The sequence below is a fragment of the Pungitius pungitius genome, chromosome 21, assembly GCF_949316345.1.
Source record: "Pungitius pungitius chromosome 21, fPunPun2.1, whole genome shotgun sequence".
NCBI lineage: Eukaryota > Metazoa > Chordata > Actinopteri > Perciformes > Gasterosteidae > Pungitius > Pungitius pungitius.
In genome coordinates this window covers 6,579,110-6,602,104 of record NC_084920.1, presented here as the reverse complement: position 1 = coordinate 6,602,104, position 22,995 = coordinate 6,579,110, and the positions used below count along the sequence as shown (strand labels likewise).

At 45.6% G+C, this 22,995-nt stretch overlaps 2 protein-coding genes across 7 annotated transcripts in view; one reads left to right on the top strand and one right to left on the bottom strand.

Moving 5' to 3' along the window:
• dock1 (dedicator of cytokinesis 1) overlaps nt 1–22,995 on the bottom strand; it is a 132,205-nt gene that overhangs the window by 34,867 nt on the left and 74,343 nt on the right. For all 4 annotated transcript variants that reach the window (XM_037464485.2, XM_037464486.2, XM_037464487.2 and 1 more), the window contains 2 exons: nt 11,460–11,561; nt 9,721–9,815 (listed from right to left, as the gene is read on the bottom strand). In XM_037464485.2, coding sequence (XP_037320382.2) covers nt 9,721–9,815; nt 11,460–11,561 — 197 coding nt within the window. The remainder of the gene's footprint in view (nt 1–9,720; nt 9,816–11,459; nt 11,562–22,995) is intronic.
• The window catches only part of LOC119213291 (inhibitory synaptic factor 2A), a 37,730-nt gene continuing 32,653 nt past the window's right edge, over nt 17,919–22,995 (top strand). The window contains exon 1 of one of the 3 annotated variants that reach the window (XM_062560198.1): nt 17,919–18,102. The gene's annotated coding sequence lies outside the window, so the exon portion shown is untranslated. Of the gene's footprint in view, nt 18,103–19,809; nt 20,589–22,995 lie in introns of those variants that run through there. The other 2 variants (XM_037464490.2, XM_037464491.2) reach the window with 2 other exon arrangements.

Below are 22,995 nucleotides of genomic sequence, written 5' to 3'. Positions count from 1 at the left end.
TGAGCATTATTTCGGTCTTCATTTCATTCTCTTCAATCGTCATCTTATTTTTGCCTACGGGAAGAATTTGAAGCCACACCAAATAAACAACACCCCTTCGCCATTGCTTTCACACCGTGTACTTCAGAATCCCCCGAGATGAACTCATTCATTTGTGGGCTGCACTGTAGTTTTAAAGCCATGACAAGCGAGTTTCAGCCCTGAGAGAACAGAGGTGAAACAGTCTCAATCTCTCTCTCTCTCTCTCTGGCAGACGGAGGTACAGAAGAGGCTCGAGGCACTTCCCTGAAAAAAAGATGCAATGAGTAGATCTTAATGAGAACACCGTCTGATGGGTTAATCCACTCTGATGTTGCCGAATTAAATGTTAATAACTTAAGTGGCGTGAAGCTTTTAGAGGGGAATTATGATTGCTACTTACATAGTCAGCGGCCCATCCGCTATTTAACTTCATTCCCCGGCAGAACCAGCAATGCAAAAATGTGCGTAATAATCTCCAAAAATTACCCACCCAGAAAAAAAAGAAGCCTTATCATCAGAGTGGGAGAATAAATGTCAAGCACAGCACAGCGTATTCAATAACCTGCTTTAGTTTAATTAAGGAACACTCGCAGGGTTTTCTGTGGTTTCTCAGTAGTAACTCCTGTTTTAGTCAACTATTGATCAACAAACAAACGACTAACCAAGGCAGCATACTAAGACGTATCAGGCACGTCATGTTGGAATCTCTTACATTATGTTTGAGCGATGAGCCAGCCGTGCTCTCTTGGAGGTTTAAATGTCGCTGGCCGGGGTTTCCCTCAGCGTTGTGTCTTGCCGACCTTGAGCGGGAGTCACCGCAGCGGCTGTGGGATCTGCGGTACTTGAAAACTATGAAATATTCATCCCACATTATATCTATTGCCCACTAAATGTTACCCGGGTCCGACGTGTGATACATATTGAGAGTCCCCTTAATTATAAGCGGGAAAGGTCAACTGCCATCCAACACCTTTGGATAAGCCATTAGATGTCCATATCTCTGGCTCTCTGACCTGGCAGCGGGAGACCCCCCTCCATTACCCCCGCCGGTCTCCGAAGCACTCAGACAGCCTATTACCACCACCATCCTGCCTGCACGAGCACCCCCCCGTCCGTCCGCACAGCACACTCAATTTTCTGCACCTGTGAACATGTCAATAAAGTTGATACCCTTAACACTCAACAAAGTTGATACCCTTAACACTGGACTAATGCTAAAATGTGGTTTCCATCCGCTGCACCTGAGGGATGAGAAATATTATAGCTCCATAGTTTTTTTTAAAGTTTTTTCATTTTTGGCGGAGGAAAAAGTTGCAGCAACTGCATTGATTAAATGTCAGAATTAAAGGTTTTATTTGAACTTCAGCTTTAGTCGGCAGAATTCTTAAGGCTAGTTTGGTCAGGTTTAAATTTCAGTTTTGATTGGTGATGTTATATTAATCATATCTTTGTTGTTTTTTCACCCAAACCTTTACAAACTTCCCTACAGGACCACTGATGCTTTGGGCTGAAGTTTTTCTGGTGCAAGAAACAGGTATTGTGCGCTGCCTCCGGCAGAGAAAAACTAAAATAATCAATAATACAGAAAACCGTGCACAGATTGTTGACTTTGCAAGAAGCTACTTCTTGTCTAATGGAGAGGTGCGTGTTACTCAACTACTTCATGATCTATAGATATAGCAGCACACAGGCTCTCACTGCTGGGCCACACTGTGGCCCACACTGCTGTAATCAGCGATTTCTGCTTGATCAGGCTTTCCGGGAGCGGCACTCCTTCAAGGTTCCGCTGCGGTTAGTTGAGGATGCTGGTAGATTGATGTATCTACACGCATGATGCTTTCCAAACAGGTGTTTCATTAGTGTGTCTTCTCTTGTGTTGCAGTGAACACAACGATGTGAACTGCATCACATGGAGTCAATTTGAAGCCATTTGAGAGCTCCAGCATCTAACAGGCTTTTGACAAGCAGACAGCACAGACCTCTGTGAACATATCCAGCTATAAATTATATAAAAACGCGAGAAGAACGTAATGAGGTGGATGAAAATAGAAGATTGTCGCCCTCGGAGTGGGCTCTGTCATAGAAACTCCAAAAAGGCCATTTTTAAAGATCAGGCATTGTGAGATCATCCGCTGAACTTTGGAATGTATCTTTTCAGAACGGGGTTAAGAAGTAATAGATTTTAAATTTGTGGCCCTTAAATAAACGCCATTGAACTAACAAAAGCTCTATTCTGTCTGTATTTGAGCTGGTCCTCTCCAGGCATGTTTGTAACAGATGTAATTAGTGTACGCTCTATAATTAATTGCCATATTGATTTCAGGGAATGTTCTTTGCACAGAGAGCGAGAGGAGAACTGTCTGAATAGCCAACATTAACTGCATGCTGTACAGTCTGCCGCGCCAACGCTCTCTTAAGCTTGCATTATTAACAAAGCCAAATGCCAACAGGAGGACGCATGGCTGGCTTGCAACATGTAGGGTCGAGTCGGTAGTCGAATAAGATGCAGAGGGAGAGACTTTATAACTCCATTAGACCTACAAACAGACCGCTAAAGGCTGGGGAATAAGTGCCGCTACTGTGAATGTAATCAAAGCCTTTTCCATCAGATTGAGGGTTTGCATCATGCCTTCGGCTGAGACATGAAGCGCCGTCCAGAAATGCGTGCATCCTAAAAACAGCCCGCCCTGCTACTTCTGTTTTCTTCACCTGAAGTTCAGCGGGGAAATCAAAGGAGTTCTAATCATCAGAGGAAATCACAGACTTCCCTGTGCTCCGCTAAAGGAGAGAAAAACACAACTTGGGAAATCCTTGAACTTTTTAATTAGGCAGAGCGAGAGCAGCTCATTCGGATTAGAGCCATTCTGTATCTGTATACACGAGGCATCATAAAAATGAATACGCCCCATCAATCTGTCAGTGTCAGAAAAATCGCCCCATTACCGCTGATTGATGGGTGTGCTGTTTGCTCATGTTTGGGCACAGACAACAGGAATTCCTTTTTTCATACCCTTGTTGATTTTAACATTTGACTTAAATCCACTTACTTCCTGCTTCCGAGGGACACAGAATTCTGCGGGATGATGTGCACCACAGGCACCTAGATTATATGCTAATGAAAGGTTATCAGCAGATCATACTTGCTAATTGAGTTCAGAGAGCATCCCTGATAATAATCACCATCTATTTGCATAGTATTGCAGTAATAGCTGGCGTATCTGCCTGTGCTCAAAGATAAGGCAAGGTCAAATACCTTCATTATCGGTCAATTTATTGAATTAGATTACCTTCATTTCAGGAACCATACTTAAAATCTTATTGATTTATCTGTCCACATACTTAATTTCCATCCCAATTCTATCAGACTATTGATAAAGTTTACTATCACAAAGTAGGCTGTAAAAGTGTACACGGAGCAGTGCACCGCAGTGAGGCTGAGGGAGCTCTAATGACTCAATAACATCCCTGGGATGAGAGAGTACTGCTCTCATCACCTTTCTTTACACGTAGAAAACTATAAATACCATCGGCTGCCAGCCGTTGCCATGAGAGCTGAGAGAAGGCGATCCCTCCATCATAGATTGGGAATTTTTCAGAGAACCGAAAAACTGAAATGACAATAAATTACAAGTAAAAGTCTTTGTGTAGAATGTGTACGTGTGAAAGATACGATTTCTGACCGAGCCCCAGAGGCCAGCGAGGGCCCAGCTGCCATGAGACTACTGCGATAAATAAAAGGCTGACTTGGCAGCACCAGGCTCTGTGATACCAGTGTCACAGCTGAAGAGCATCAGCTTCCACCCGCCTGCAAACACACAGATGTAACAGTGACAGCAAAAGGCTGCTCGTCATCTAGGCCAAAAGTTTGGGAAGGAGGGGACCAGATTGCTAATGAGGCACAGGCGGATTCAAAATAGTAGTGGGACGAAAACTCTTTATTTGCCCCGGAGTCACGGAGTTGGCGAGATTTCAAATTGAGGAGCGGATGAATCACAAAGCAATAAAAAGAGATTCTACATTTTTTTTTTTTTTTTAAGATTTCCTTGAATACAAACGATGTGCCTGAAGAGATATAGAAAGAAGGAGGAAAGCAGTTGGGTTTTTTTGAACACAAAACATTAAAAGGAAACCTGTTCAAAAAGTATTGAACACATGAAGAAAGGGAGGTGCAAAAAGGTATGGAAAGCCAAGACAATCCAGACCCTTGTCAGTGCAAATTAATATCAGCTGGTTATGTTCAGAGCAGGAAGACGGAAACAAGCTAAAGCACATTCGCTGGGTCTCTGATGAACCGTCGGCCTTGTTGTATTTAGTGACCTTTATTTCATACCCGACAGAAATAAAACCTCATTGCACTTTTCTGTCAGCAACACAAAACCCCCGAAAAAAAGTCACGGCCATTTAAAATAGGGAGAAGATGAAATGAAAATGAATGAAATGAAGTACTGCACCAATTTGAGGTACAGGCTAACACTTTTATAGAGAAATTTTCCTCATCAACGATCTATAGTGACGACTTGACATTTTACGATACAAGCATCGTATAAACTGTGAGGCACAAACCAACCCCTCCCCCTGACGTGGTGGGCCCTGCTGACGGATAGTTTCCCCACAGGGTCAGTTGGCCTGCTGCTTCTTTATGACGACTCTGATAAAAGCCACGTTGGGGGAAATCACACTGAATGTTGTTTGTCTTCAGGGGGGCCCCATTCAAAAGGCCAGTTGACAGGATACCATCACAGCCACTCAAGTGCAAGTGTCCTCCACGGACTCATCGGCGAGCAGATTCACACACAGTGACGCTTGCAGGTAGGTGGCCGCGAGTGGCCTGTAAAGTTGCCGCATTTGGCATTTAAAAATCAAAGCAGCAGTAAGTCACGCACCATGTTTCATGACCGTGTGAAGCTTAATCTCATTTTTGCAGAATTAACACTCAAACCACATACACACACACACACACACACACACCAGAAAGAGTAAACTGTCTCCGAATTAACAAAGCAGCGGGGCCAGAGAGCCGTGTAAAGGTCAAGCTGTTCTTTGCGGCTCACAAAGCCAAAGAAAGCCTTTGGATAAACACTGGCAGAGTGCACGGATCATTTGGGAGGCTTATTGTCCAACGTTAATGCTACACATTGCATCTCTTCTTTAACGGAGTGCAGCCCATCATGAGGTCGGATTCACGGATGACATTACTAGGATTGATTTGATAGTGCTGACGTGCCAATAAAGTGTCCCGGTTGTTTCTAGTTCATTCATTTTCTTCTCGTGCAATTTTCAAAGAATTATCTAATGGAGCTTTATTTATTCATCTTTCACGGCACAACTGTCTCCCTGTCACCGCATTCCCAAAATAAAGAGTCTGACCAGAGCACGGTGAAGCCTTTGCCTGGCCACCATCACTGAGAAGTCTGGGCGTGACACAATGCGCTTTAGGTACCGCCAACTCTCTAGCACGGATATTTGGAGAATTGGAGGGTTTCTGTTAATAGGCTTGATTTATTTGTGGCAAATTGACACATGGAACCGCGAGGCTGTTTCCCTCTACGCTCATCTTGGGTGCATTTCACCGCTTGTGGGTGCTTGGAGAATTACACGGATTTCAATAATCCTACAACAACAACAACTAGCCCAGCAACCAGTATGTCTAATCAGGGAGCCCGCGAGTGCCGGTGTGTTTTGAAATCTTGGTGGGTGGTGGGTAGTGGGCCGGTCAAGGCGGATCACAACATCGTTGGCAGTCTTTTCACTCTCCGCCGGTCCTCCTCGACTCCTGCCTCCCAGAGCTGCCCTCCAGGTCCTGGATTAGTCATCGAACGGCCAGCTAGCTTTCGAAAACCCTTCGCTAATGAGTCTGCGGAGGGACTGATGGCATGGGTTATCCTGTTAAAGCGCTGCTTCTTCAGCCTGCATGAGCTTTCATCTTTTCCCTGATAAACTCCCCCTTCATTTGTCAATCTGCCAATCTCACACGTAATTAACATCGTCGTGAGAAACGAGCAAAACGAGCTGACTTCGAGAAGGGCATCCGATGTTAACTCGAGACAAATAGGTGACGAGTAGATTTTATGTTATAATACGACACACGTTATGTGTTCTTTAGGGTGCCGATCAAAAGCAATGAAATAACTAAGAAAACAGCTGTTCCGTTTATCTGCAAATATCATTGGAATAATAGTGAATTCTAACTTTTTTAGCAATGATTGTTAATATTATTATAATATATATATTATAATAATATTTTATGTGATCTGTTAACGGCCCCTGTGTTGTTGTTGTTGAGTAATTTAAGTGTTAATATACTTTAGCAATGAGTCAAATATAACAATTCATCATCATCAACATGTTTTTAATCAACTGTGTTTTAACGGATATTCAAATACTTCTCTTTAGGACGGGTAGGAACGAAAACCTTGGCAGTGAACTCAGTTCAAATCGATAATGATGATGACAGCACTTAGAAGACAGTGATTCCGCACATCTTGGATTATACAGTTGGGGTGCAGAGCTCTTGAAAGGTTCACTACGCATGTGGAAGGAAGCCCATTTTCAGCTGACTGCACAAAGCACCAAAGTCACAACAGTAACTTCATCACTTAAGCAAATCCCAACTTGTTCTAAGTCATTAAAAAAAATCAATGTTCAAGGCACATTCAGTATCAGTATCTGCTTTCCGGAAGCTTCTACAATATTGCCACTAAGAAAGAAGCTTTACATGCAGCTTAACTTTTTATAGAGAGCGTTCATGTTGAACAAGCCACGCGTGGGACCTGGAGGTCAGGAGGGTCAGAGCCCGACTTCATCCTCATTCGCTTCAGATGTCAATCTTAATAAGTTTAACGACCCGAGTAAACCTAGGTGGGAATACTTGTGACGTCGGATGACAAGCCCGAGTCCATCTCCGCAGCGATTAAGCTGTGATTTCGTTGGCGCGGGGTGAATGGCAGCCGGTGGCTAGCCCTCCCGATGCTGCTGTCCCTGGGGCAATTAGAGCCCATAAATCAGTTTAAGGCCCGGAGGAAGTGTGAGGCGATGGGTGGAGAAGACAGAGCGGGCGGAAGGGACTTCTGCTGCTGCTGCTGTGGATGCCCGTCTCATTAGCGGAGCGATCATAACGGGAGGATGTGAAAGCAAAGTCTGCTAATGCCGTTGGGTGGGTGGCTGTCTGTGGGATGGACGGGCGAACACGACTCACTTTGTCACACAGCAACCGGAGTGAGGAAGGGCAGAGGGGACGTTCTAATGAGCTTCCGACCATTTGGAATCTTCCAAATCTATTTTCAAAAAAAGTTCTTAAAATGTGTCAACTGAGTTGAGAAAAACTAAATGCTTGTTGCTGTTTTGAAGTCCATTTAACAATATTTATTTTATGTATCAAAGCACACCAGGTGCTCTCATCAATTTCTTTTAGGCAATTGTCCTCATCCGTGATTGAGTCTTACTGCTCTCATTAATCGTTTTAACAGCCACTGACAGCGCCTGTCCAGCGTAAATGGGACGGACAGTTAACAACCGGCTGGAGATTACAGTCACACATCAGGAGCCAAAGAATCCGATATTTCACTCAGGGGTGGGTGGGACCACCACGGAGCTAAAAGGAGACTGAATATTTGACCTTGGTAGATAATCACAAAATCAACAGAACTTTAGAAAACAAACTGGTGGTACAGCTCTTTGACTGCTGGGAATTCAGATGGTCTCCGCTGATCTAGAATCACACAGTCCATGACGGTAGAGCGTGACGCACAAACAGACAGCTTTTATGTTTGTACCTTTATCTCATGGGAACGTAAGAAAGTGTCACCTTGGGTTTCGGGAAAAACAGGCCATCAAGCCCACTCTGACGCATGGCAAAAAATAGAAGTTGTGCTAATTGGCCACAAAGCCGACACCTGCAGTATTCAAACAGGCTCCAGGATAAAGACCGCAAGATGAGTCTGACAGGCTTATTTTCCATTGAGCCGAGCAATGATTTAACTCCGGGAAACGGCTGAATCCACTTACTAAAATGCTAAATTAATCCAACTGAGAAAAAAAAGTAGATTCTGCTGAGGTATTGGAACTGACATATTGACCCTCAAACATTTCAAACGCAATAGTATAAAGCATGTTCTGAGATATTACCGCTGGCATCTGAGTGATGTTCAACACATCACCAAAGCAGCTTCAGAAAGTACAGGATCACACTGTGTAGTGTTTGAACAACTTTTGTAGTTGGGTAAACAAACCTGTGTGTGTGTGTGTGTGTGTGGGGGGGGGGGGGGGGAGGGGGGACTTAATTGGGTCCGGACAGCGTGGTTTTACACGCCGACCCTGCAGCACAGTCTACAGAGAGAACAGATGCGATTTTCACACGTTCAGGGCACAGGGGAGCGTCACCACCTTGCTACGCCAACGTCTTCAGCCTTGTGACCCAGGTGGCTGATGGCTTTTGGGCGACGGGGGGCGGGGGGCGGTGTGAATTCAAAAAGAACTCGTAGCAATCAAATGGACTTGATGAAAGCAATAGAACTAAAAGTGATAAGCAATGCAATCCCTAGTCAAATAGGCCGGCTGGTGATAATGTGGAAATGGTTTTGGAAGGAGTGGACAGTCAACTTTGGGCGGCCTCTGTGAGCTCTGCTCCTGCACTGAACATAGTCTTTGATGCCAAGCTCAGACGGATGCTGCTCTAGCTACTGGGCCTTTGTTATTTCCCTTTTTTGTGTTCACTGTTTTTTTTTTGTTTTTTTTGATACATTTTCAATTGGTGGGCAAGTGTACTGGTTGTAAAAAATACTGTCTGTCGGATTGCTACTGCTTTTGAGTATGAAGTTCTATCAAGTCTTTTGTTGCTCCAGAGGGAGCGACATGAAATTCGATGAAATGTTACACGAGTCAGTGTCGTTTGGGCCGGAAGACTAGAAACAGAATGAAATAAACCTGAGGTATGTAACCTGTTGCCAACTCCTCATCTGTGCTACGAATCAGCGGCTTGAGGCTATATTAGCTGCAATAGGAACAACACGACTGAACGGTTGTAGGAACCATTGGCAGTTGAGTTGCATTGTGGGTAATATAGGCACAAGGTTTTGATTTTTGATTTCTGGGTGACCATGGATCTTTGACCACAACAAATCTAGTACTTGCAACAAAAAAAAAATGCAATGAGGGATGACGAAATGTACTTCTTCCGTTATCCAAAAAGCTGACTTGGAGCTTTCATCTGGCGGCTGTTGCGGTGCCATTGCACAACAGAGCAAAAAAACTCATTCAAGTCCCAGTTTCTTCAGTACAAATGGATGTTTTCTTCCACAGACTTCGTCTGACAAGTGCATAGAAGCAAGGCTCTGGACTAAATTCCGAAAGCGCATTCCATCTCTTTGTATTTTCAACATAAATGGATTCCGGCAGTGTTCACATTAATAAAACAGAAGGCCTCAGCAGCACAACAAGCAACAAAGTAAAGAGATGCTGAGAGATTAGAAGGCAGCTTACACCCGAGCATCCATAATTCATGCGATTGTTCGCGGCTGCACTGGCTGCTCGTCTGATTGCTGCACTGCCGAGGCCTCGTGTCGATATTTGCATGGAGAGAATTAAATAGAAAATGTACTTACCCACCTCGGACCCGGCGGTACATAGCAGTGACAGTGTGCAGGGGGTTAAAAGCAGCATGTTTTATGTTACTTTGCACGTGTCCAGCTGTGTTGTACTTACTTGTTTTGCATCATGTTCATTAAAACCCAGTCTGAGGGGTAGACGTTTTTCCCAATGAGGTCTTTGAACATGATGAATGTTTCCATTAGGAAATCCTGCAAGTGAGGAAATGTTGTTGAAAATGAAAACAGTTATTCTTTCCACTGCCAAGATAAAGGTAATCTGAATTGACCCGTTAGGAGTTTGTGGCTTTTGGGCAAGAACACCCTTGTAGTTTTCAAGGTAAGAGGGACGCATATATTTGCATTTTTCAGGTGGTGCCAATAATCCAGCGTGTTCATAACATGTTGTAGTACAATGATTCTTAAAGTGATAACACCAATAGAATACTTTAGCAGGTGCCCATCACGTCGATGGAAGCTGCGGATGTGTCCAACAAGCTAACAAAAGGCCACAGCACTGTGCCCCTGCAAAGGATAACAGGAGAGCACTGTGCAAATCGTAGGTTGCATTCTTTTTAAAGGACACGGATCGATTGGTTGCGAGCAAAACCAAACAAATGCAACCCGCCGAATTGTTTGACTGGAGAGGTTTCAATGCGACTTGGAAGTGTTTTTTTTCAGTAGATGTCTTCAAGTATTGAAAATGGTCCCCCGGCCCTTCTTCGGACCCAGTGAGTGTGTGGTGGTGTATCTTCCGAGACCCTTCCCTTCGCCTGTACTTTCTCTGTTCCCTTTCCCTTGCTGTGTGCGTCGCCCTCTCTGAGCAGAAAGGCTCTGAATGTCGCATTCAAATGACAACTCCGACCACGGGTGCCTTTGACCACATCCCCTGTGAGGGCGACAAAGTCATCGACTTTTTTGAATATTTTAATTCTACTGCCTTAATGCCTCTCTGTTAATATGAGCTGCAGCCAACATTCAAACTAATATAAATATGCATGAAAGAACTATTCATGGCTGTAGATGTTTCCCTCCTGGATGAATCCCTGTGCCTGACGTGTTTAGAGAACAACTGCAAAACAACAAAGTCCTTTGGGCTGCAGCCAGCTCTGAAATGTGGATATGGCCAATGCCAGCTTCAGGAACAATAAATCAGTGGGAAGATCCAACTTTATAGCAGCAATTGTTTATCCTGCGATGGGAACTAGACAGACAGACCCAAACGAGCCCGGTGCACAATCATGAAGGTCAGAGAGTTCTAGTCATGTTTGTTTCTTTTTTCAGCCACCTGCAAAAAATACCATAAGTACAGCAATTCCAGATGCAGCTGCATCCATTTTGCTTTTTCAACTAAACAGGATAACGGTACAAGGAATTTACCTAATAATCATAAACATCACCTGTAATATAAATGAGTGTCACAGTCCTTTCTATATGAAGCTCAAAAGTTGTTTGTTTGGATGAAAAAAAGTGGGACTTAATGTTAATCTGGTAGTAGATACTCAAAAAATACAGCTATGAATGATTCATGAATTATTCTGAGCTGAAATCCATAGGATCAATGAAATTTAGACGTCCTCCACAACTTGTTGGTTGCAACACTGGATCTGCTTCCCAAAGGACCTGCTATCAACAAGAGCGTGCTGTGCATGTAGCAGCCTGAGGGCAATGACGGACGAATTCAATTACAAAGCCAATTGTAGAGAAAATCCTAAAAGATACAAGCTTTTCCTATGAAAAAAAAAAGCAGCACGAATGATCCTAAACTTTTTGGCCCGCAATTTAAAGTGTTACTCAATGTTGTGGCCCGAAGCGTGTCGCCTCACAGACGGCGACACACTGGTAAGCTGCACTTACCACCACGTCGCTCCGTATCTTGCCAAAGGTGCTGATCAGATGAGCGTAATGATAGTCGTCCATCTGCCTCAGGGTGGCGGTCATACTCGCCACGAAGCTCCCCTGGTGAAGAAAAAAGAAGCAGGTTGAATTCACAATCACAGTTGGGATTGGCGCCTGAGGACGGAGCGGCTCGGTGCGCGGTGATTTCGCTTGGACGCCGACGGTCTGAGTTGATTGGACTTGAATGCTGGAGCAGGCCTGGCCTCCCAGGTTTGACAAAGGTAGGTGGCCGACCTCCAGTCCCCATTTCTTCGTCTCCGCTGATTATGAAGCTTGTGAGGTGCCTGAAGAGCTCTCCTTACTTTACAGTCCGGCTCGGGTTGGACTGCAGGACGTGGAAAGCAGATAAGGGAAGACAAATGTGTCGAAGCCTGGGAACTTGTGGCTACCATCAGGGGTCATACCAGTTATTTGTGTGAATAAAAGCTGAGACATACAGAAGGAGGCTTGGGGGGGGGGGACTAGGACCTGTGTTTTTTTTGTATGAGCACTGCTTGTTTAGTTATTGCTGAAGAGAAAACTAGAACAAAAGAAGAGTTAAAAACACACAGAGAAGAAGAGATAATGATGTAAACGCATATATTGGGCCAACACAAAACCGGCTGCTAACTAAAAACAAGTCCAGACAAAACGTTACAGGATTTACATAAATAGTTTTGAAAATTAAGAACCCGCAGCATTTTAATTGAAATACTCCCAGAGAGCTTTACCTCAACGAGCTGCTCAGAATAAATGATAAGAGAAAGTAATCAAAGAGCTCTGTTACAGGATGCAGGATGACCAGCACATCAGAGGAACCGGTCCGAGGTGCGATCAGCATTAAGAGGTAAAAGGTGTTCGTCGATCCCATAAACTACCACCAGCACAAAAGCTCCCAAAAGCTATGTGCGGCTGATCTTTCAAACGACGAAAGTCACAGCGTTTCCCCAATTCAAATTCTTTTCATCAACTGATTCATTTTAATCTTTGATTGAAAGTCTCTTTCACAAAGATGGGATGCGTGAGGCCGCAAAGACACAGAACTGAAATGTCCGCCTGGGAGACGGATGTGGTCCTCCAGTCTATTTTCGACTAGCGCAAATCTTCTCCATGACTAAACCAATGTGCAAACCCCGAGTTGGGACCGCAGCAGCTCGGTTGCTTCACGCTAGTTAATCCTTGCAAAGCGTTCTGTTTCTGCAGGACAACCTCTCCTTGAGCTGTAATTAGGCCTGACCCACCAGCAACCACACACACACACTTCACCTGACCCCCCCCCCCCAGGCTCCAATTCAGCTTTTTTTTTTTTTTATTACCACACAATGTAATTATTCATGTGTTTAACACCAATACAACCGTCAACTCAAAAACCGGGGCCGATGACTGCCTTCCTTCCCTCTCGGTAATTCTTCACATGGATGTTTTTATAAAGTGCAGAGGGCAGAACTCTTTCATCCACCTCAAACCGGGTGTATTAGGGGCGAAAACGGACCTTTCAGTCAAACTACCGCAGTGTCGTGATGAGGAAACAAAGGTTGGTTGGTTCCGTTGGTCTCGTTGGGGGCAAAGGCTGCATTATTCAGAGGCTTGTTTGAAGGCGTTAAAAACCATCGTTCTTCATTCAAACTCTAAATTTCCCAGATGCATAAGTGTGGCTGGCGTGAAGAGATGGGCTCTGGCCGCAGCAGTTCCCCGAATGTCGGGCAGTCACTTTATTAATAAAAGGGACGATGGGCTTCAAAGCAGGCAGCAGCCTTTAGAAGTTACTGGCACCACGTGGACCAGACCTGGAGCTGGAGAGCATCCCATGCTCGTTCATTCATCCCTTCAGCTGGCAAAGAAAGGAAAAAAGCACTCTGTAAAGCTCCCCAACAAATGTCTTGGGTGACAAACGCAGTAGGGTCAGCTGGAAAAATCCTGACGGCACATTAAATACAGGTGAGGGATCTAGCTGAAATATTTTCAGCTCGAGAGCGGAAGATGGGAGACGGAAAAACACTGCCGAAAAAGACATCCAGACGTTTCACTGTGCAGCGATTAAAATCTAAATGCGGAACAGGAACACATGCCGCACCAGCTGTTAGGTCCCAACTTAAGAAATGGAGATGTGGGGGCACGGCAGCCAATGGGAGAGTTCAGGTACGCTGCTCTCGGGTCTGCGGCTCCGAGTTGATGAGCGAAAAAGTTACTGTCATCCAGCTGACATCACTTGCCTCATCACGCAGTGACCGGGGGCGTCTAGAGAGAACCGGAAGATCTCCAGGGCTCATGTGCCCACTCTTAATGCCAGTATGACACCTGCGGCGTTACCATGACAATGCGTTCATTCGTTTTCATGCTCTTTTTTTGGGGGGGGGGGGAGGTGCGGATAGAAAAGGGAAGGTGAGAAATCAAATAAAGCAGGCGAAGAACAGAAGCGGCCTCTAGTTACAAGCGGCGAGCTAATCAAGTCTGATTTAGGAATGGAGGGGCGTGGTTACAAGGGCAGAACAAGAAAATGCTTCTACAGCCGCCCGCCTGACATTAACAACTAATGACCAAACCAAAAGAAGACAAGGAGGATTGTGTAATGCGTGTAACGCGTGTCGTGCCCGGCTTCTATCCAATGCTACAAGGCTAAGTTGATTTACTCAGGCACTAAAGTACTTCCGTATACGTTGATTGACATTCCCGCAAAAAAAAAAAAAGTTGTCCATGGGGAACGCTGCCCAACATTGCGCCCTAAAATGTTGTCCAAGCTTGTGCAATATTTTCTGATGAAAAAGCTCATACTCCACAGCCATCATTACCCCTGAGATTCAAGACGGATGGATGGCAATTATAAAACACTGCACTTGTCGGTGATGATGCAAAATGATAATTAATCAAGTGTCTGAAATTGCACTTATCTTAAAAAAAAAAAAAAAAAAAAAGTGCCCTTTTCAAGTGTTTTTCATGAAAGGATCCGAGGGAGCGATCGGAGACACAGCTTGTGAACTCAAATAGGATACAAAGGACATGAGCCAAGTAAGCAACCGTTGGTTCTAGATTGATCACCGTGCTTACACCTGAGAAGATGAAGCACAGGACAAAAATAAATAAATCTCAATACGGTTAAAGAAGTAAATCCTTTAATGCCCGCCACCTTAGACTTCATCAATCTCCTGTATTCATATACCGGAACCATTTCTCAAGCTAAACAATAACCGGATGCTTTGCTATATATATTTATCATGTGTTCGGAAGTTACAGATTTCAGGAACCCTGCCTCCGTATCCATCTTAAACTTTAAGGCAAATGAGGCAGAATCTTAGTGGAAATGAAAAAAAGGTGATTAGAGGTCAGGGCAATATCCATCACATGCCGCTCTGTAGCTCGCATCTCCCCAATAATTCATCTCACTTAAGGGCCTGACAACAGAGGAGCAAAATAAATGGATGTTTGCTCGAGTAGTGAAGGGTTGCCCCATAAACACAGCATTGTCTTAAAGCCTCTAATTAAGCCGGCAGGGAAACGGCATGTCCTTCTCTAGAGAGATGTCTCAGGAGGAGAGACGGTACGGACATATAGAGAAAGATGAGGAGGAGAGATTACCTAGAGGAACAAAAGCAACGCCCTCTTTCCCTCCGTTAGCTTCAGGCCCGATGAAATATGAACTTGCAGGCTCGTTACAACGGAACTCACACGAGCACACAGAAAAGCTCACGATGTCTCCGCGCCATGGGGAACGCCAGTGATTCCTGCTGGCAGCGGCAAATAACACATCGTGAGATCTCCCCAATCACAGAAAGCATTTTGTTGGAACGGAGATTTGAAACATTTTTCCAATGGCGGCCCGCCGACCCGTCAGCTCGGCACATTTTCAGTCTGGCGTCTTCGCTTGGAGACTCGCTGGGGCCGAGGCAGCAGACGCGCCACGTCAGTCTGTCGCCTGGAATATTCACACAAAACACGCGCACACACACACCCGCTAAACCTTCCCTCTCTCGCTTTCGTGATTGCCGAGAGATGAAAGCCACCACAAACCGACAGCTCTCTCCGCCATCGAGTAATTCGGCTCCATGCAGCTATGACACTCAGCGTTCTGATTCATTTCGTGTGGATGAATGCACGCAGGGGCTCGGCGTACAGACGGCCAGCGAGGCTTTAAAGAAAGAAAAATGTTATACGTGAGGATTGGCAGTTTGAGAAAAGTTTAAATGTAAATTAATTTCATATTATCTCAGTGTTTTATGCACAACTCAATGCATTTGTTTCAAATATAACTTGGCATGCAACCATATAGTTATTCAAAGTCTTTCCAGCAGCACTGACTATAGTGTTCTTTAATGCATGAAAACAAAAATAGAGTAATCAGATTCAGAACTTGGAGAGGTTTGCCACTTTAATTACAGTAGTTGGTTGACCTTGAGATTTCAAGTTGTTTAGTGAGTGTTTTTCTGTGAAATGTCTTTGCTGTTGATCTTAGCAGTAAATGGAAGATTGGTTTTGTCCTCTGTGTTTAGCATATACACAGGGGTGTGGGGTGGGGGACAAGGACATCAAATAGGTGTCCCTGAGGGCCCGACTCTGAGGTAATGAAATCGATAAGAGGAGAGTCACTCCGGTAACTCGTCGAATGCCAGCGGTTTATCCATCTGAGAGACAGTTTGCTTACGCAGCAGCTGAATCCAATAAAAGAAAAAGCTTGAAGGGCCTATTTCAACCCTGACATACAGGAGCCATCAACCCCCCCCTCGTCCCCCTCCAATATATGTATTTGCCATTAACCCGGAGGTCGCAACTAAAAACATTTGCGAGGCACTGCAGAGTTCCAAATGGCGAATTCCAACGGGCGTCAATTGAGCTGCGGCCCGTGATTGGACGCGGAGCAGATCTGTTGCTGTCACTCCAGACGAGGAGCTGCTCTTTGACAGAACGGTGTTGTGAGCGGGAGTGGGAAAACGGGACTCTCTCACGTCAGAGAGGGCCGAGACAAGGCGACGGGTTCAACAAAGCGTGTCTTTCCCACGTTCAATGAGCGGCTGAGCTGTGAGAGGCTGATGAACAAGGGAAAGAGGTCTAATGGATTTAAAGTGTGGAGCGAAGACGGAGTAATAACTCTGCGACATATTTTCTGTTTCATTATTTGAGAATGTTTTAGCACTTTCTTACACAGGACATGCCGACAATGATTTCATTCACATAACAAAACAATGTAATGCCATTTCTTTTACTATTTTGGGCATTTTAGTTCATTGACAGATATCCCTAATTACCAATTGATTTGATACCAGTTCAAAATGTACTGAACTGACAACAAAGAGATTTAATGAAAATGAGAAAATATTTCAATAACAAAACATCCGACAATCCAATAAGTAACAATCCTTTAGAGAAATAAAATGAACAGGGAAATACATCAGAAAATACATAATAATAGCAATAAAGTGTCATTATGAGTTTAAAAAGAAAAGTAAACGATAAGAGTAAGATTGCAAAGAATTTAAGTTAACATCTGAACCATGATGGCCTCAACTGGATTTAAGCAGATTTCATTATACAGTCTCCCCAAGGGTTGAATGTCGTTAGTCTTGTACTGTAAGCTTCACGTGCTGCGTGTTGTTTATAGGACAGCTCACCGGTTAACACAAGCAGAACTTCATACGCACACACCTCCCTGCCAAAACACACACACACACACAGCGGCAGCTGTCTGGAGAGCTGCAGCTCATTACCGTGGTACCTGAGGCTTAAAGCGGCGCCAGGAGTTTCCCAGTGTGAGATGTAGGGGCGAGCTGTGGCTCTGAAAACATCCAACCGGCCATATGATACAACTCCACTTTAACACGATCAAGGGTTCACTCCTCTTTTCATTCACTTTTAGCGCACGACTACAATACATTCCCAGGCACGCGGCGTGTTGGACACCACTGGTCGAGCTGGGAGAACACCTGTCTACGTTGAGTGAATCCTGCTCCTGACAGGGGCGGCGGGGAAGGGGTCAATGATCCCCTTCTCCTCGGAAGTGAGGTCATCAACAGAGCCGCTCTCCACGGGGACGAGATGAAATGGAGGGGGGGGGGGGTGCAACCTGCCAGATGTAGCCCAAGCTGGAGCTTCACTTTCTCCACTGCAACCTTCCCTCCTCCCTCTGCTCTCTCTGTCTCTCTCCCGTGTTCCCTCCCCCTCTATCGCTCTCTCTCTCTCTCTCTCTGTCTACACACACTCCGATACACACAAGCAGAAAACAGGAGAAAGCCAGAGAAGAGAACTGCGCAGGCACCATGGAGATATTCTGCCGCTGAGGTTTAGTCGCTCTGCACGAGTATGTGTGTGTGTGCGCGCGTGTGTGTATGAGTGAGTGAGACCCCCTGCCGACGCCGTGCGGGGAGAGCGGAGAAGGGAACGGGTGGAGAGGAGGAGAAAGAGAGGGGGGAGTGTTGACTCTGACTGGGGGCTTAGAGGAAACCCCCCCCCCCCTCCCAAAACCCCCGCCACTGAATCAGAGGACGCCGATGTGCAACAACTACTCCAACTTCTGCCATGGCGGAGCCCCCCTCTTCCGGCTCGCCTTAAATCCTCTGAGGACACGGGGCTATGCATGGGCGACGCCAGGGATCCAAGCTCACGCATCCTCTACGTCAGTGATCCACGGTCTAAGGTGAGTCGCTCTTCTCCGCTCCTCTGTGTGTCACCTCTCAGTCTGCGACCGCCGAGTCGGATCAAATAACCTCTGGAGGTGGGAAATTGCGAGGGAGGCACTGAGCTCCCCGGGATTATCCACGGGGACGGATTTTCTGCCGGGTAGATTTTCCCTTTTAGACGGCTGGACAAATTTCGGATGCGTGCTGCAGATGAAAGGTGGTAAATCTCTGGTGGTCCTGAGTCCGGCTCAGTTGTCTGTGCCGGGGGGGGAAGTGGTTCTGGGGAGGTTTCGCGTAGCGGTCGTGGAATGTGTTGGTGCGGACTTTATGAGAGCAAGTCAGTCAGTTCAGAAAACTTTAAAGATACAAAATGTTTATATCTCAGTGGGGGAAAAAACCGATAAGGAACACGCTGCCAACTGTTAGCCGACACTGAGCAGAGGCGGCAGGTCGGTTCTGTTTCTCAGAAGCTTTCCATCCAGATGTAGAAACTGACTGGCTCCGCACAGAGAGCTGAAACGGGCTTGCACTTGCATGATGCTGCATTTTCCTCCCAGTCTTGCAGGTTATATAAACCACGCTGGCATCCAAACCAAAAAGGACAATTGCAGAGGTCTTGCGTGAAGGCAGGAGGCACGTAGGAGCACAAAAGCAGCAAAGAGGAATAAGGGATGAGAGCTGATGAAGGACCTTATTTGAGACTAATCTAGATTAATGGACTGGGTGAAAAAGTACCCATCTCCATACAAATGCAGTGTGTATGTGTGTGTGTGTGTGTGTGTGTGTGCACGCTCGCTTCAGGCAAAGGAGAGTGGAAATATGGGTCGTCTTCAACCCTTGCATCTCCACCGTCACTCAAGACGCATGTCACTCCCACTCATCAACCCCCCCCTTCCCCATCTGCCATCGCTCTGTCTCCCCTTGAACCGTATCTCACATCAACGCTCTGATACGATCTCCCCTCTGCTCCATTTCACTTTGTGCGGACACCGCAGTGAAGACTGAGGGGATGATAGATTAAGAGAGGAGGGGATAATAGGGGGGAGAAGGTGGAGGATACACTGTCTTTGAGAAGTAATAGAGACAGTATTGCATTTTTTCCTTTCAGGATTGAAGCGCCGGCATCTAACGAAAAGCACACACCTGCTATCTCAGAACCATGTATCTAATGGTCTGACAGGATGAGGACGAGGTCTCCTTAATCTCTGCGCTGCCTCTGTGAGAGCCGGACACGGCCGCGCCGGAGTCCGGCTCTCACTCTTTATTTTTAGGAACCGGTTGCGCTCTTCGACTTATGTGACTGTGCCAGTGTTTTGAAAACGTTGACCTTGGCTCACGGCCCGTGCTTTGCCCTGAAATAGGCCTGGGGAGTTTTGTGGGGGGGAGGCGGGGAGTGGAGGAGCTCGCCTCCTCCCGTGGCCCCGCCCCCCTGGGAGGGGCGTTCATTCACGCCCTCGCGTGAAAGAATGACCGCTTTCGCAAAAGGCCAGATGTTACCTTTCATGTGCTAATAGGATTGTTCATTAAGGGTCCGATTTGTCCTGGGGGGAGGAGGAGGAGGAGGAGGCGGCGCCACGACGGCGGCCAGTTGAGGTGAATTGCGTGCGTCTGTCGTAAAGGAGGGGAAGCCGCGAGTGCCCTTCGGTCACAAACAGAAGAATCCTCTTCACAAAAGATCCCCGTCTCGGTGTGTGTGTGTGTGTGTCTGCCCGTGTGCGTGTGTGTGTGTGTGTGTGTGTGTGTGTGTGTGTGTGTCTGCCCGTGTGCCTCCGTGAGTGATGCAGGCCTTTTTGACATTTTCAGCAGCAGAATCCGTTCGGGTCAGTTTACTTCCCACCTCCCCCATCATTACTACCTATAGGTCACCGTAAGCAGAGTCACTCAAAGAAACTGGCCTTGGATTGGAGTAAAGAAGGGGAATGTGAGTGTGTGTGTATGTGTGTGTGTGCGTGTGAGAGAAAGATGCGTTCCCTCAGTAGGGGCCCGTTCAGCTGGAGGCAGAGCGAAAACCAGACGGGAATTTTCTTTGGTATAGGGAAGAAGTCTATTCTAGGTAACTATATACTTTTTACCTCTAGTATCCCAACTGCCAATTATTTAAATTGCTTACAAACCACACAGACATTCAATTTCCAATTACTTGATACAGCACCACAAAAAATTAATTGATTCCCGATAACTTATGTCAAGTAACTTTGTGCATTTCGACTGATCGTTCCAGCACTGATTACTTGTGTCTCGAGCGGCCTTAAAAGCATGGCTTGATGCTCAGAGAAATGATTGGTGGAGGTCTTTCCCCGTCACACTCAGTTCTGCTGCAACCAAACATCTAAACCCGTGCAGCTGTTTATTCTGGTATTTTCCACTGGTCTATCGCTGTGCGTAGTAGTATGCTTTGCTTTTTCTTGTGTGTCTCTACCAGGGACAGCTACAAAGAATCGGAGAGCAGCAGAGGGAGTTCTGTAGTTACCAGTCAGCTTTGAAACCTCGGCGTGTCTGGAAGGTAAAGAGACGGAAAGACACCGAGCGAGAAAGCAACAAAGGGGAAGAGTGTGAGATGAGGAGAAAAAAGAATGAAAAAAAACAAAACATGTAACGTTCATTAAAAAAAAGACAAAGAGGAGAGGAAGGGAGAGAGTGATCCGATGCATTCTGATTAGAACAGGCAGCAGCATGCAGTCCTTTCTCAGAGTCTCATCTCCATCCAAACCAGCATGTTAGTAGACGTATGAATTACAGGCTTCCTGTGAATTCACCAAGCTTTCGAGAACCCACTTGGGCGCAGGCGCCGCTCAACAGAAGAAGAAGAAGCCATTTGTGTTGCCAAGTATTACTTTATACATAAGAAATTGTTCTTGGCATTTTACCCATCCCACTTAGGGGCGCCCGGGGGAGCAGTTGAGGGTTAGGTGTCTTGCTCAAGGACACTTCGACATCTGACATGGAGCAGGCGGGGTTCAAACCGCCAACCCTTCGGTACCCAGCGCACTCTCTCTACTCCATGCGCCACTGTCGCCAAAAGCCAACCAACTACAGCGACAATCAAAAGAAAGGTATTCGGTGGGGACAAAACGAGTAAAGAGAATAACACGGCGACTGTGTCCGTAGGGCTGTAGTGTGCAAGACGGTGGACATTTCTAGCAACGTGCACGGTATACACTATGAGGCTCAATGAGAGTTCGTTTAGTAACTGCAGTATCTGATGCAATCTCGCTCTCACACAAACACACTTTTTTTGTGTGAGACTAAAAGCGCTTAAAATGAAATGCTATATGAATATAAAATATGAATGTAACGAACACACGGCGTTTCAATATATGCCGAGAACATGGAGGAAATGTGCTGTGGGTTAACAGCTGATCTGGATTTATGTCACAGTGCGAGATTTGTGACATTAAAAGGAACCCTAAGTTCATTCATATATTCATAGCTACTGTGATACCACATTAAACCACAAATGGAACAGTAGGGCTTAACGACTGCGGTGGTGCTGAAAGATTAATTTGGCCTCATCGTTTATGGATCAATAGCTGGTTTCATTCAAAGCCAACTTACTATTGCTGCATTTGTATGCGATTGGAAATGTATCTGACCCAAATACACAGAAGCATGCGGATGATTCCGCATTGGAATCACAATGGTATTAAAATGTCAGCTATCCTGGGCGTGTGCGCCTTTTCCTCCCTTTATAATTGGCAACTTACATAGCGCGCGCTTGACTGAAAATATGTTCATGTGTTATTTAGTAGTTTCCGCGAAAACGAGTGAAACCTTTACAATGGCGCTTGGCAACAGCACAGTGGTCCACGATGACTGAGCAACAATTACCAGGAAGACAATCCCCTTAAAATCCTGTGTTTTCCAGTGCTCCTCCATCTTCTCAGCATTAAGCTGCCATGAAAGGATTTGCTGCGTTTGGTGTCGGCCTAATGCCCTGTACTGCCGCTATCCCTCAACACTGACCTGTGCAGTCAATCACTCGGCTATATATCTATCTATAGATATATATATATATACAGACACACACACACCCTTTGCATTGAACCCTCCCATGCTGCAACAGTCACAAACAAGAAAAAAAAAAACACATTTAAATGACACAATGCATGTTTTTTTACTGCATAATGAACGCGCTCTTCAGACGGAGATCAAAGACTTCTTAAAACACTTCCAAGCCCCGTGTAATTATGAAGAGAGAAAAGGGGTGAAAACAATACACAAGTAGATAATGCTGGATTACGGCAAAGTTTGGAAGTTCCGTGGCGCCCGGCGATGACACCGCCACGCTCATTTGTTCAAGCAGCATTTGAAGCCGTGCTGAGCTGTAATGTAAAACTGCAACGATAGGAGAGCCGCTTTTCCTTTTTTCGGTGATCATGCTGCACAATGGCAGAATTCAAGCTCGCTTTGTCAGTAATTGGAAATCCAAAGCTGGCTGCATATAGTTCAGTTTTTTATGTTTTTTCAGTAAACTACCGACCAGTCTTGTTGCACAAAACGTTACGCTCTAATTCTTTTATCCTTTTAGACATTAATTAAAATATAAATTCTTGAGTTATGGCCACGTTTTGTGAGGTTGCAGTGAGTAACCTTTGGCTACCACATTTTAATCACTTCAACCTCAAATGCAAGTGGACTTTGGTGCAGAATCTAAAGAATTTAGCTCAAGGCATTATAGATATCACGGGAACGGGACAAACGTGAGGTCACGGTGACCTAAAGCAGGCGCTCCCGAGAGAGATCCTGTTCCCCGGAATGCTTCCACACTATGAATATTTATGTGTATTAGTATGGTTTACCGCAGAGGTCAAGTAATGACAACGCTTCAGTGAGTTCGAGTGATAAGATCAGCCTCACAGAGACAGGTACAGAGTTGGACACAGTTTTTACTGCAATATTGTTTGTTCTAA